Source organism: Narcine bancroftii, chromosome 4 (assembly GCF_036971445.1).
Source record: "Narcine bancroftii isolate sNarBan1 chromosome 4, sNarBan1.hap1, whole genome shotgun sequence".
NCBI lineage: Eukaryota > Metazoa > Chordata > Chondrichthyes > Torpediniformes > Narcinidae > Narcine > Narcine bancroftii.
In genome coordinates, this window is record NC_091472.1 from 188,162,318 (window position 1) to 188,178,422 (window position 16,105).

The window sequence follows — 16,105 nt, forward strand, 5'->3', positions numbered from 1 at the left end:
AACACATTGGCTATATTACCTTTACCTCCAATGGTCGAGTTGAGAGCTGCTGAGTTTCTCCAACATTTTTGTCTTTTTATGCAGTCACCAGCATCTGCAGATGTTTGTGTTTCACTCTGGAATCAACTGGTATTTTTGACCAATCAGGAGTAGTTGTGAACAATTCATTTAACAGGAAGGTGAGACTGGCCATCTCCATGCAAGTGCTGAAGTGTTTGCAGACACTAAGATTTAAAAGAGCTGAGTGGATAATTATCTGCGTCTCATCAGGAGTTCACTATCAGAACAGTTGGTTTTCACTCAATGTCATTCATCCTATGTGATATCAGTGAGTGGCTGTAGGGACTGAATTGAATGGGGGCCTGTGGGGACCCTGATAATGTTGCTTAAAAACTCGTTTCACCTTTTATTTTACACTAGGATAACTGATTTATTGTCCACATTTTTATTTGTCTCTATTTAATTAAGTATGCCATTGTAGTTTTTTATATTTTTAGTTTTTTGTTTTGTAGTTGTTTTTTTAACCAAGGTACCTGTTCACCAAGTTAAAATTTTGTGCACGTGTACATTGTACTATATATGACAATAAATTCATTATTATATTGCTCTACTTTTCCCTTGTAGTCAGATGTGTCCTGTCCTTAAAAAAAAAAAAAAATTCAATACTTCTAATTGTCGCTAGTTGTCTTCAGAATTGTCAGAGAAATGATACAAGATATCATCAGTGGTTCCGTCAAGTGCGCATGCTTGCTAGATGGCTGATTGATGCCCCTCAGTGTGCATTGCACTGTGACTGCTCTGTTCCGGACCCCTGCTGCATTTGGATAAAAGACCAGTATGACAGCGATAGGTGAGAAAATGAGAGCAGCTTGTAGCTTGCAGTTAAATGTTGTATCCTTGAAATGACTTCATTGGCTAAAGTCAGAACGATGCACAAAGGAGCATGGTGACTGTTGGAGGTTAACCATCTCGGCAAAAGACTTTGCTGCAAGAGAGATGGTGCTTGCTGTTAACGATGTTTAGTTGCTTTCAAATTTCAGACTGCATTCTAGCTTACAACCTGGGCAATTTGCTGTTGACCTTTCATGCCACAAGGCCCTGGTACCTATAGTTTCAAACAAAGCACCTTGACTTTCAACAGTAAAACCAATACTTGCTGTAATCATTCCCCCTTAACATTCTGAGAGATGTAATTTCACAGAAACTAAATCCGATAAATTGCTTACATTGGGTGCAGTGCGACTTGACTTCTACAAGCTGAAAGCCGTTCCAGAATCAACAAAGGAGATGTCAGAAATACATGAGATGCTCTCCTTGAATACAAGACCACAGCCCAACAACATTCAAAATTCATAGTTCAGGACAAAGCAGGAAATGTTGTTCAATAATCCTTTCAAACCAGTAATTTCTGCCCTCTCAAAGGAAAAGGGCAACGTGAAAAATTGTCCATTTGTACGTTCCCTCCCGAGTTGCTCACGAGCCTCCCTTGAAAATGCATTCCTGTTCTTTCTTTGCTGGGTCAGATTGGAATTGCTCTCTGAGTAATTCAGCACTCTGGGATTGCCTTCTCTTTAACGATTGCAGCAGCTCAAGAAGGTGGCTCATCATCGCTATCCTGTGACCAGTTGTGTCTGGCTTCAGTTGCTGTCTTAGCCAGTGATGCTTGTATTGTGTGAATGTATTGCAGAAGATGCATATGATCTCCCCTCAATGATCACCTGGCTTTCTGTCAGGTGAAATAACATCATCCTAAACTATAAATTTTAATGACTAAAAGTTGCATTGATTAAAATGTTATAATAGGCACAAATAACCTCATGAACAACAGTATTTGGGTATTTGTAATCAGTTTTCCAAATGCTTTTTGCCATGTTTTTAAAGGTAAAAATTGATTTGCTGAGTTTCTCTCAAATTTATAGATGAACAGATAGTGTGAAAAGTGAGTTTCATTCATGTAACCTTTCTGTAAATAAGGGTAAGAATTCTCCATATCACTCAGCACTTTATAATGAGTTACAGCTGCAGTGACGAGCAGAAAAAAAATATTTTATTTGTGCATATAATTTTGTACACAGCTATTGAGGAATACTAGAAATGCTGGAGGCAACAGAGGGCAATGTCATGTATTTCAGAAATTAATTTCCTAACACTCTTCTCTCTGGATTGCAAGTTAAGAAATGCATTCACGATTCATAATGGTGGTTCAATTGTTTGTGGATGCCCCATGTTATAGCTGGCTGTAACGTGATTCTCATCTCATTCAATAAATTGTAAATGACTCCAAAGATTTCAAGGCTTTGTTGAAGGAAATGTCTTCAGTAGGGGATATTTTTCTTCAATTTTTATTTCTGGAGGGAGCAGAAGGTTGGTTGTGAAAGCTGGAGGAAAGGTACTGTACAGCTGAGGTGAGGCTAGGTTTTGGAAGAAATTATGTTAGTTGAGCTCGCTGATGATACAAGATTGTGCGCCATAGCACATTTGTGTCACAGATCATTGCAGGGGACCTTGGTGCTAATGTGTTAGAGATACCATAAAGGCCAGTATCCTTTTGCAATTTCATGGTCACTAAAAAAAAAAGTTTTAGATTCTAAACGTATTTTTTTTAAGGACTATATAGAATTGAATTTAAAAATGACTTGATTTTCTTATTGCATGATTAATGCATAAATGTTTTATATTTCAGACTTATGGTTATGAGCACATTTTAACTCTGAATAATCTAGAAAAGGCTGGATTGCTAAAACCTCAGACAAGCGCTAGAAATAATTATCCAACAATAAGAAAAACTCTGCGTCTATGGATGGATGACATCAATGAACAGGTTAGTTGGTTCAGGGATATTCATTATGAATTATGCCATTTTAATGTCACTCTCAATGTCACCAAAACCAAGGAACTGATGATCGACTTCAGGAAGGGAAAACCAGAAGTGCACAATCCAGTGACCAGAAGTGGAGAGGGTGAGCAAATATATGTTCTTAGGAGACACTATCTCAGAGAATCTTCTCTGGACCCAACACACTAATGGCATTGTGAAGAAAGCACGTCATTTCCTCTACTTCCTCAGGAGTTTACAGAGGTTTGGTATGACATCAGAAACCCTGGAAAATTTCTACAGATGTATGGTAGATAATGTGCTGACCAGCTGCATCACGGTCTGGTATGGGGATACCAACACCCTGAGAGTAAAGCCCTGCAAAAGGTAGTGGACGCAGCCCAAGACATCACAGGCAAAACCTTCCCCACCATCGAGAACATCTACAGGGAACGCTGCTGTTGGAGAGCAGCAGCAATCATCAAGGATCCACACCACCCAGCACACGGACTGTTCTCGCTGCTCTCATCAAGTAAGAGGTATAGGTGCCACAAAATTCGCACCACCATCAGACTCCTCAACAACAAACTCAGTCAGAGACTCCTGTAATGAAGGATAAATATTTGGGAGAATTCGGTAAAATTAAAATCGCTTTTAAAACCGATCTTATTTGAAAGATTGAAGAATTCATATTCAGTAACATTGCAGGATCTTTGAAGACTTTTATGCACATTTCACAGGTAGGTGCTAATTGAAATGACATCATGAAATTAATAGACCATTGTTTGGAATTGGAGACAAGCTGAATGGTTGGATAACTATAAGGCTTCTGACCTTTCTGCAAAGTGCTCACAGAAGGGTCACTCCTGGGTTTTGTTTATCTAAGACAACACCTTGACCAAGAGAGGACTCCTGTGGTTTGCTGAAGGTGGGGGTTTTTGCAAGTGAGGAGTTACATGGGCTTCCTGGCAGCTGGCAGTTGGAGAGAGAGAGGTGAGACCAATCTCAAGAAGCTTTCTCAGCTTGTGTGTGTGACACTGAAAGCAGCTGAACAGTGCAAGCCAGGAAGAGTTGGATGGAAACAGAAAGTTCTAGAGCAGTGGATGGCTGAAAGTGCCATCTGTCTGATGTTTCTCTTGGAATAAGTGGAACAGAAAGGAACTCTGTGGTGGTAGCCTGAAGAAAGAGGTTACTATCTGGAAAACCCTGATGGGGCAAGTTTCATCAGTGGGACATTGAGGTGACTAATGGTGGTAGCTCAGTTGTGGAAATCCTGAAACAACAAATCTCTCTCTGCAAACCCTACAAGTACCTTCCTGACCAATAAACATTTACCATTCGAGCACCAAAGCCTGGTGAACTTTATACATGTTAAATTCTGTGCACAATATAAGAATTGTCTGCATCCAGAGAACTTGGAAGAAGGAGAAGTGAGATTGAATTGTGAACCAAATAACTTTTCTTAAATTTACACACCCATTACATACACGTGCGCTTAGAATGAGAAGGGGGTTAATTTGGGTTAGTTAAGTATAGAGATAAGTTAAAGTATGATTCTGTTTTCATGTTTAAAGTTAATTAAAAACAACTTTTGTTTAAGTAACTACTTGTCTTGGTGAATGTCTATTGCTGCTGGTTCTTGGGGTCCTTTGGGCTCGTAACACTCCATTTAAAGCAATGGTTCTCAACTTTTTTCTTTCAACTCGCATACCACTTTAAGTAATCCCTATTACATAAATGTTCTGTGATTAGTAAGGGATTGCTTAAGGTGGTATGTGAATGAGAAGGGAAGGTTGAGAATCACTGCTCTAGACCCAATTGTTATTTAAATATTTTGCTTGAGAAAAATTGTCATTGGCCCATTTCCTTTGGAGTTATATAACAAGTTAATTAGGTTGATTAAAACAGTGGGGTTTTCAAACTTTTTCTGGATGACTTGTAATAGTTCCAAGTATCGCTGCTGATCGAGCTTGAGGTGTCATGAATATGTGCCGCATTAACTGTGAAGTATCTTTTTTTCAACCTTTGCATCCGTATGGCTTGGGACCATAGCAGCCAAAATCCAGGCCACCAGTGAAAGAAGTGTTAAATTGAGACATGATCAATAGGTCAGAATTACAGGCATGCAGAGTTCAGAAATCTAATTGGTATTCACTGTAGAAGTAAAGGATGCTATTTGACTGGGAATAAATGTGACGGCTTCAACTTGCCAGGTGGAGTCAAATAACCTGGATCTTTCATTTCCCACTGGCTCACTCATTGAACAATCTCAACTTTGGATTTGATTGACATTATTTAACTTGCCAAATTAGTTATTGCATTTGAAAGTTCCCAACCAGTAGAACATCAGGTACACAAAAGGGCTGGCAAAGCTCAGCAAGTCACACAGCATCCATAAGAGATAAAGGCAAGTCAACACTTCAGGCCTGAGTCCTGTGTATTTGCAGCGAACTCAGCATCTGCAGATTTTCTTATTTACCAGCATATCGGGTATCTTTGTAAAGCTGATTTTCATTGCGACATTGGATTTTTTTTTGATTGCCCCACTGGAGGTTAATTTTTATTTTAATTTTTCCTGCATTAGAATCCCAATGATATCTCCTATGTGTACAGTGGTTATGCTCCGCTGAGTGTTCGATTAACGCAATTACTGGCTCGGCCTGGCTGGCGGAGCATCGAGGAAGTGTTAAAGCTGCTGCCAGGGCCTCATTTTGAAGAAAGACAGCAACTGCCTTCTGGACTATATAAAAAACGTAAGTGACCGAGAAAGGCCCGCACGGTGTAGCGGTAGATCTGGCCGCTTGGCTGTTTTCTCCTCCAGTTGCCACATCACTGCAAAGTGCTTACTGGTGAAGAAAAATAAGGCCATTAAACAGTTGAACTTTGTCATATTTCTCAAATGAATGCAACTAATGTCTAATTTTCATGTTTGACACCAAAGCTATTAACTTGTTTTAACGTAGAAGACTTTTTTTAAAAAAAAAGCTCATTTATGCTTCCATTTCTCTGTTTCCTATGTGAAATGTAGTAGAAACAAATTACAGGAATTGGTTGCAGCAGCATTCATATCTTTGGGGGGGGGAATCTAAATATTCTTAACAGGAAGAAATTCACTCACTGAATACAATCTACCATGCGCTTTTTATCCCTGTTGAAATTGTCCTTTGCTGTTTCAATTAGTTATTCTAGATGGAGGGTGCTAGGGGAAGAGAAATGAAAATGACTGAAATTGCAAGAGTTATGTATTCTAAGGAGCTTGTTTATTTTTAAATAAGCTTGGAACTTAAAATCTGTCTTCCTTTTCTCTTGCCCTTTAGGCCAGCAAGGAGAGAACAGAGTCACTCTGGTGTTCTTTCTTGGAGGTGTGACATATGCTGAAATCGCAGCACTTAGATTCTTATCCCAAATGGAAGAAGGAGGTACAGAATATATTATTGCCACCACAAAACTAATAAATGGGAAAACCTGGATTGAATCTATGATGGACAAATTGGAGGCATCTCTATTCTGAGAGAATAATGCCATAGACAATTTCAATCCAGATGAATGTTTTGTTCCTGAAGTGATTACTGATTCCAGTAACATTTGGAATTGTGATTGTTATACCTCAGCAAAGGAAGTTGAAATGAGCACAGCCTGTAATTTAGCATAGCAATGTGCTTATGGCTGTCTGTGGACTTCAATATAGCAGAACTGACCCTTTGAAAGTGGTGTCAGAATTGCCATTAACCTGACAATAGGTTGACCATTCATGCAAGTTTCTTCCTGAAATTTGAAGTATAGTGCCATAAGTAGGCATAGGTAATGCATAATTACAAAATAGGAGTGAGGCACATGTTCCCAGAGTTGCTGTTACTCCAACTCTGGGGACTTTCTGTATTTTGTTTTATTGGTATGCAAAATTCCATTGCAGAAGTAATGTGCAAATTGAACAATATCATCTTATTTAATCTCCCTATGTATAAAATTCAAGAATTTCAAGAAACCCAGTTTGTTGTTTCTTGCAACTGAGATGTAGTGTGGGGAAATGTAATGCAGGTGGAGCAGATCGTTTCTTTGGGTATTGTGCCAGTGAAATAAATAAAATGCAAAAGCTTTATAGTTTATTTATTTTAGCTCTTCGGTTTTCTCCTGCCATGAGGTTAGAAGTTCTGTTGTGGTAAAATTCATAAAACATTTCTCAATACTTAATACTCCTTTCCAAATCTTGCACAATCCAACAATATTTCCTTATTTTTGTATTCGACACAGTCTAAATCCAAAACACAGTTCATGTGCTGTTTTATGAAATGTTACTAGCCACAGCCAGTACTGGCAGAATGTGGATCTACACAAATGCACTGCCTGGGTTACCCTGAGAGCACAAACTAAACCACCTTGACCATGCAGGACAAGGGCACACCTGATGGTACACCTCATCCTGATTTGGAAATATATCACTGGTCCATCATCATACTGGATCCAAATCTTAGAAGTCACACTCCATCAGAAGGCTGGGAGGTCCTTTGGCAAAAGGGCTGTAGCAGTCAAGAAGGTAGCTCCTGCAGGATAGTTAGAGATGGGCAACAGCAATTGACTTCAACAGTACCTAGATTGTGAGAAACAAGTACATTAAAATAAATCATTACATTTTGGCCTGCTGTCTTTGATATTTTTAATTCATGCTGTATCAAATAATTGTCTTTAGTCTAAGCCAGTAACTGATTTTATCTTCCCTGTAACCTTTCTGGTACATCTCATATTTTAAGACTTGGTGTCTAGTAAAAAGACTTTGTGATCAGTAAAAACGCAACACTGGAGAAACTCAGCAGGTCAAACAGTGTTCTTTATATAGCATACTGACATTTTGGGCTTGAGCCCTTCATCAGCCCTTCTTAATTGCTCAAAGGAATTGATCACATTTCAGTTACAGGTAGCAGGCCAGCTATTTAAATCATTAGTTTTTAGTGCCAGCTTTCAGCATAAAATTCAACCATGATAATGCAAGATTTTATTTATATTTAACCTCTCGATTTACTAGTCAAATACAGCAGCATGTGCCTGCTGTTGTTGTTAATTCAAGTAATTAATTCCTGTTCATACAATTAACTTATGGTCAGATTGTAGTTTTGGTCAGGAATTAGCTACTTCTAAAATGTACTTTGGCTTTAATAAGCATTTATTTCACACAATTAGTACACAAACCACTGAATTAAAGCTGGCAGTCTCCAGTTTTCTGCCTTTACCCTGATTGTGGAGAATGTTAGTAACATGTCGAATATTAACTGATTTGTGGTTGTGACTTGCTTTCTCCCAGAATTTTGGATAAATTTAGTCTGCACCTCTGCTGCTTTTCTGTACTTTAATGGACTATTAATGCAAGTTTTTGTGATTTGTTTGCCTTGGATAACTTGTACCATTTCTTTGAATAATAAATAATCCTATCATATTGTTGTGTTCCAAGAAAAGTCACGTACTTAGTATCTTTGCTGCTGCCTCATTTGTCGTTATAAGCTGCCCATACTTGAAACTTCGTAGCCCTTTCTTGATTATCTCATTTTAAAATTGTAGTTGGACACGAAAAATGTAAAATTGGCACATTTTTACATCACAAACTACAAGATTGAAATTATTGTATTAAAACTAGCCATTGCAACAGAGTGTCTTATTGTGTGCTTAGATGCAATAACTAGCCATTAGATGCAATAACTAGCCATTGCAACAGAGTGTCTTATTGTGTGCTTGGATGCAATAACTAGCCATTAGAAGCAATAACTAGCCATTGTAAGAGTGTCTTATTGTGTGCTTAGATGCAATAACTAGCCATTAGATGCAATAACTAGCCATTGTAACAGAGTGTCTTATTGTGTGCTTAGATGCAATAACTAGCCATTAGATGCAATAACTAGCCATTGCAACAGAGTGTCTTATTGTGTGCTTGGATGCAATAACTAGCCATTGTAAGAGTGTCTTATTGTGTGCTTAGATGCAATAACTAGCCATTAGATGCAATAACTAGCCATTGCAACAGAGTGTCTTATTGTGTGCTTAGATGCAATAACTAGCCATTAGATGCAATAACTAGCCATTGTAACAGAGTGTCTTATTGTGTGTTTGGATAGAATAACTAGCCATTAGATGCAATAACTAGCCATTGTAAGAGTGTCTTATTGTGTGCTTGGATGCAATAACTAGCCATTAGATGCAATAACTAGCCATTGTAAGAGTGTCTTATTGTGTGCTTAGATGCAATAACTAGCCATTGTAACAGAGTGAATAATTGTGTGCTTGGATGCAATAACTAGCCATTAGATGCAATAACTAGCCATTGCAACAGAGTGTCTTATTGTGTGCTTAGATGCAATAACTAGCCATTGCAACAGAGTGTTTTTTATTGTGTGCTTAGATGCAATAACTAGCCATCGTAACAGTCTTATTGTGTGCTTAGATACAATAACTAGCCATTAGATGCAATAACTAGCCATTGTAACAGAGTGTCTTATTGTGTGCTTAGATGCAATAAGTACATCTCAAAAAGCTCCACAGAAATATTATCAAACAAAAATCGAGCACTGACCAACTTCAGGAGATGAGAGTAGTGACCAAAAGCCGAGAAGGAGATAGACCTTGGGGAGAGAGGAGCATGAGTTCTGGAATAGAATTCCATCCACTGACTGGAGTGATTACAGTTTCATATGTACTGGAGGAGAGCAGAGATCCAAATAGGAGGTTTGAAAAGAGTATAAATTTGTATGTACACAGTAACATTTTAGTTGAACACACATTTAGTGGGAAAAGAGTGAAACACAAAACTTGGTTGAAGGGTTGTTCAGTTTGGACTAAGATTAAGAAATCTTTCCTCAGTGTTTTGAATCTTTGAAATATTCTTAAGCACTGTGTGAATTGAGCAAGAACCTGGAATTCAGTGGAGGATGAGCCATTTGCATGAACTATGCAGTCAGTTTGAGAAGTTGAGGCCGTTGTGCTACTTTCGTAAATTCTCTTGTGCCGCACAATGCAGTTGCACACAACTGTTGATGGCAGGGCTGATAAAAGTGCAGAAGATTGAAATGACAGAAACCAACAAGCGGTGGCAATTTCAATGTGGGGGAAGTTGGTGGGATAGCAGAAGGATCGAAACTGACACCTTGGTTATTTACGTTCTACATTAATTTTTTGGTTAAAGGAACAGCGAGCGATGTATCCAAGGTGAGGCCAATTGCACCATTCTGACAAGAGTTGTGGAAAATTGTGAACACATAGTGGGAGATAAAATCAAAGAAACCTGAACTAGCTTTAAATGCATTAAGATAAAGAGGGGTCTGAAACATTCTTCCTCGAAGGATAATGAAAACACTGGTTAATTTAATGTAGAAATGCATGTTAAATGCCATACAAATACTTCAGATATGCCAACAGCATAATCAAAATGAAATTACCACTTTGTGTCATGAGGAGGAATATAAATATTAAAAGATGAGTTGCAGTTAGTGGGGGGACTGGGATGTGGTGTTTCAATAGTGCAGACAGATCTTTTGCAGGTCCCTCCCTGTGTAGGTTAAGGTGCCTGATTGTTGTGGGAAAATGTTCTTGAACCAAAAAAGTGTTGGACTTTAGGCTTCTGAACCTTCTGTCTGAACTTAGTAGTGTCAAGAGATGTTGATCGGAGTGGGGAATCTTTATGATGACATGGCCAGAAGGTTGATGCACTTGATTACTGCTTGCCCACAGAGCTTGGAACAATTGTACAGGAAAGCGTGGATGAGGGTTGAAAGGGAACATCTTCTGTGACCTAGATGTCGTTTTCAACATTATCCATTTTATTCTCATCATCTTGCATTGACATTGATAAGAAACACTTGAAGAGGTTTTTTTTTCTTAGCTAACTTGCGGTGTCTGGGTTCTGGAGAGAGTTCTAACATGTTGGGCTGGGCAGTTTCTCAAAGGCAGCCAGAGGCGTAGGAAACTGCAAATGTTGGAATCTGGAGCAACAAACAAACTGGGTCGAGCAGCAACCGATGGGGAAAACGAATGGAAGACGTTTCAGGTCGGAACCCTTCATCAAGATGGGAGCACTGGGAGGGAAAAAAATGTCAACATTTTGGGGTCGCAACCTTTGATCAAAATGAGGGAAGTCTCTAACTAGCTGTCAAATCCATGGCGCTTCCATCATCTGTCAACTCACTCCAATTGTGGAGGTGGGGAGTGACTGGAGGATGTAGAATCAGGGCCCAGATGCTCAGCACAGTTCAAGAGCGATGCAGGAGGTCACCTGCTGTAGTTAATGTGCGTCGATTCTGTTATCTGGATAATTCCATAATGGGCACTTTCTTTGCTTTTAAAAAAAATACGCCATAAAGTTGTTTTTACTAAACAGCAAAAGAGCAGCAAGCCTCGATTGGACTTGGTCTCCAGAGGAGCAATTACCGCTAATAGCTTTGCTGATCAGCTCGTTAATGGCCTGTATCCTCTGAAGACAGCAGTGGACGAGGCAATGATTTGATCGCAGGAAGTCCTGATTGGATTAGAGGCCCATTTGCTCCTGGTTGGCAGGGGATAATGTGCCTGTTGCCAGAGCATTTTGATCCAGGATTGATGAAATAACAATTCTTGCCTGACTTTTCTGTTCGCTTGAGGGTCTCCACCCCCCCCCCCCCCCCAAGTTTTCTCTTGTACACAAATAACTGAGGATTTCCGTGCCACGCAGGCTGATAATTGATCCTCTTGGTTCATGTTAATCCGGTAATTCCGAATGTTCGAACCACATCGGAAACTCAGTGTATCAGAACAATGTTGCAAAATAAATACGACCGGATTTCTAAATTTGTTGTGATTGTGGAAATTTTTTTTTTCAAGAGAACACAACTTGTTCCACATATCTTTTAAAACAATCTGAAATCGTTTTACCACCTTCATTTGACCCTACTGTCTATCTTCTACCCGGAGTTGACGATACCAGGTCCCGGGCGGCCGTGTGTGTCTGCACTGGGGAGTTCTGTATTTTTAATACGTCGCAAATAAAGGCTTTAATTAGACACCGCAATCCTAGCCACTTCTACCATTGCGTTCACCCTGTGCTCAATTTCCTTTCGACCCGAGTTTTCTGTTCTATTTCCCATTTTGTACGTTCTATTGGGGGGGGGGGGGGGGGAGATCTTTCTGGTCAATGGGGAATAATTCACGCAAACTGTCCTTCCTGCTTTTGGACGGATTCGTCGTCGTTTCCTGAGCGCTTGAGGTTTCTGTTACTTTAATGCCCACGGCCACACCTATTCCATCAGCTTGGCACAAACAACAGGATGAATGTGAGCCTCGTCATCTGACGAGCAGGACAGGATTTGTCTTCGGGCCTTTCTATTCCTAAATTATTTTTTTTGTACCGTTGAAAAGTACGACGGTGGTGCTTTCGTTTTGGGGGGGAAAGTTTCCTGAAGGTAAGGACTTCTCAGTGCGGGAGAGGCAGCTGGGTCCAGTGAATGCCCCCCAACTTGTGCCTTTAAGTTTTCAACCATAGAGCAGAAAAGTAAATGTAGTTTTCTAACCTTTTGTCATTCCCGGAATGGATGAACCGAGGGGGCAGCCAGAACCTGCTGGTCCACGCCAGACACAGGGAATGTGTGTGGTGGGGGGGGGGGGGGAATTTTAAACTAAAATGGTCCTCTCGGTATTAGCAAACCTCAACAATCTGTGGTACACATTCTAATTGAACCGAGGGAAGCCGAGAGGTTTGGGGAACCTTATAAACGGATATTGACGGGCACCCCAACTTTGTCAAAACCTGGTCATCGACACCTGTTATAGTCTCAATCAAAGGATTATTTTTAAGACTTTTTTTCACAGGGCAACGCTCTACAAAAAAATAAGATGCTTCATCCATAACTTCATTTTTAATGTCTTGTGATGGTCACGGTCATTTGTAAAGTGTCAACAGCTGATGCCGCTCCTTCCGTATCTGCCATCCCACTAAAAGTTATTGACGAAAATCGATCGACCGTGTTTCGATCTTGGCAGCTGCTCTATCATTATAAATCTCGAAGCTAAACCCTCGACACTAAAACCCAAAGCTGAGTTGAAGACTAATGTGAAGGAAACTTCCACAGTATTAAAAATTTATATTAAAATATCCCGCACCATTCGCAAGTCATTGTAACTGTGTTCCTCTGCTTTATCGAGTCAATAAACGTTTCGGTCTTTTGGTCACATCACCGCTAAAAATCGGGTTGTATGTGTCTGGAGTGATCTCGTTATTGTAAGTACTTTGTTTTTTTAAAAAGTGAAGCTTTGGGATTTTAAATGAGATCGTTTGACCTTTTCTTCGGTAACAGCACAATGTCTGATCATGGAGTTATTTAACTTCACATTATGTTCTGCATTGTTTTCGGATAGAGGGGTGACGGGCAGAAGTTGGGAGAGACCCTTGCTGGAACCTGCTCTCCTTCGAGTGGCCAACACCCATTTTCCGATGGCTGGCAGAAAGAGCCGGGCAGATTCGTTCGCTGTCCACTACCTCCGGGTGCTGAAAGAACTCCTCATCTTCGTCCTCTTCAGTTACACGGTCCTACTGGGAGCGTTGGTTATAGCTGGATGGACGACATACTTACTGGTCGTTAAGTGATCGGCACCTGATCCGTAAGAGAGAAGAGATGCTTCCAATGAGATGGATGCAACGCTTTTACCAAACGAGAAACTTCGCCTAACGAAATAGAAGATTATTTGCCGTGTCCTTGGATCACATAATACGATCCGGAATAATGTGTTTGTCTTTAATCCTCTTGGTATATTTATTCAAATAGGTCTTCATTTGCTACTGCATAAAGTTTGTGTATGCCACACTGAATAAAGAAAAGTCTCCACATAGGCGACTTTGAGAGAATGTGTCCTTGTAAACATTGTTGCTCGTCTCAAAAAGGAAGGTGGGATCGATGTCAAAGATTTGGACAGAAACTGGGAAACGAACGTCGTCGGGCGAGATCATTTAATAGAAAAACAAACAAGTAGAGGTCAAAAGAATACAGAATTAAACAGGAAAGTCTGCAGGCGCTAGGGTTGTGGTGTGTATTGCATTAATTTACTGCAAAAGTGGCAACCGAACGATTGCAAGAGTTTAACCACTTAAAACATTAACCACAAATAACTTAAATCGGTTTGAAATGTTTTCTCATTAAGCTAAACATCGATCCATTTTATTCGCTGCGCGATCATAAGGGTTTTAAAAAAATCTTAAATGTAACCTTCGAGACCGCGTGCTGGGATTTGATCGCGAATTTTCATTAATACATCCATCAAATTATACAGTGGGTAACCAGAATAAGAGAGTACAAACTTTACTGTCCGATGTCAACGAGTGAAAGGTTTCCGTGGGGCCTGGAACCTGTACGTCGTTGTCTGTCCAGCCACAAACCAGAGATCTGCGGCGATCACTTCCTCCTTCCCATCGTTTCGACCGGGCACAACGCGCCCTGAATCCCGTCCTGCCTTGTTTTAATCTATATAATGCTCATCATCTGTAAACATTGCACTAATTTCTGTTGCATTTTTTTTCCAGTCACACCATTGTCCGCATGAGCATTGGAGTTCTGTCGCCTGGTCATGAATTTTGCCTTTTTCACTATACACTATTTAATTAAAGGCGAGCTATTTTGTTTAAAAAAAAGTTTATAGCTTATTCTGTATATTTCTCTTTGCAATATATGAGGATATTTTGCTATACATACAACATATTGATTTGCAAAGTGAATGTATTTGCCCTATACCAAGTGAGCTCACATTTACTCCAGCGTCTGCTATCTGCAGGTAGTTAGTTCTGCAGAGAAGGATATCTGCTTGGCTGCTCTCTCTTGAATGTATTTTGTCAATCCCTTGCTCTCTCTGCTTTTGCATTAAAATCTGTGTGGCTCCTCTGCTCTGTAAAATTCAAGTTGTGTTTGTCAAAAGTATCAAATCCAACAACAAAGACAGCTTTTAAAAAATCGAATTCAGCTACATTGATATCATTTTGCAGGCTGTTTCACACCATTGCAATCTATTGATAAATTCTTGATCAGAGAGTTGCACCTTGTCCAACCACTTCAGGGAATTTCAATAGGAAGGAATCCAACATTTCTCCCGTGGGTCAAGAAAGTTTTCTCTCTCCATAGATGCTGCAGGTATTACTTGATTTATCTTTTCAGCAATTGCCTAACTCGGGCTAAATCTTAAATCAGAACACAAAGATGCACTGAAATAATCTTCAGGTGGGCTCCAGGCCATTTTTATACAGGATAGCTGGACCAGAAGGGAAATAACTTGGACACGTGGTCAGTTATGCTCTTGGAGTGAGTGCATTGATCTGATTTTACTGGAACTCCTGTGTGAGCCCCTCTGAAACTTTGCTGCCCCCATTGTGACGTCAGCCTGGCAACGTTCCCAGTGTCTCCGGGCTCTCAGCCTGCATGAGGCTGCATGTCCGTGATCCGGTTCGCTTGCGGATCGGCGCAGCCCACGACGTTGTCCCCCTCCCCAGAATCGGTGTCAGGGGGTAATGAGTTGTATAAAGTTCTTTTGTTTAGGTGGCCGATGTCGGACTCTGGCTTTACCTTACTCTTAATTTAGTCTATGTGTGGTCTGAGTCCAGCGTGTTCTTTGAATGAAGTGATAGGAGAAGGTATTCAGTTCAACAGTCAGTTTATTACACAGCACAAGAATAAAACTTAACAGAGCTCTGGGTCAGTCGTTAGTTCATAGGTCACCTGCACAGTGAGCTATTCCCCAAGACTGACCCCTATTGTCCAGTTGGTTCAGTTTATATAGGTCAACCTTATCATACAGAACAAAAGTTGGCTTCCTTTGCTAGATTTCATTATCATACAGAACAAAAGTTGTCTTCCTTTGCTAGATCTTTTTGCATAAGGGTTATCACAAGTCATCTCCTGTTTTGCAGATATCTGGGGTGTAGCACTCCCATCTTAATCCTCCAGGCCAGACTATCCTGTTGTGTTGATCAGAAATTAATTCATCCCCAGATATTTCTAATCACCATTCTGTTCTTGTCTGGCCAATTTCTGCTGTTCTCTTTAACACCTTCTCCTGCCTTAATCTTCCTCCTAGACTGGTTTTCCATTCCCTTTGTTTCTTGCAGGCCATTCTTTGTTCTGATCTGGCCTGTGTCTCCTGTGCTACTCACCACCTCCTTTAGTTTGAGCATAAATCGTTTTATGCATTTCCTCTCCCTGTATTTTGGAGCAGACAATTTTGCTCAGCCAACTTTGCTCCATGCTGTGATTGCCACTTAATCACATTCCTTTTTCCCTGAACCATGCAGTAAATATACAC

General features: G+C 40.1%; 1 protein-coding gene across 1 annotated transcript in view; it reads left to right on the forward strand.

Annotated features, from left to right (window-relative positions):
* Positions 1-8,243, forward strand: part of vps33a (VPS33A core subunit of CORVET and HOPS complexes) — a 59,270-nt gene extending 51,027 nt beyond the window's left edge. The window contains exons 11-13 of the mRNA XM_069933251.1: positions 2,684-2,821; positions 5,400-5,568; positions 6,133-8,243. Coding sequence (XP_069789352.1) covers positions 2,684-2,821; positions 5,400-5,568; positions 6,133-6,326 — 501 coding nt within the window. The 3' untranslated portion in view covers positions 6,327-8,243. The remainder of the gene's footprint in view (positions 1-2,683; positions 2,822-5,399; positions 5,569-6,132) is intronic.
* Positions 8,244-16,105: the final 7,862 nt, after the last annotated feature.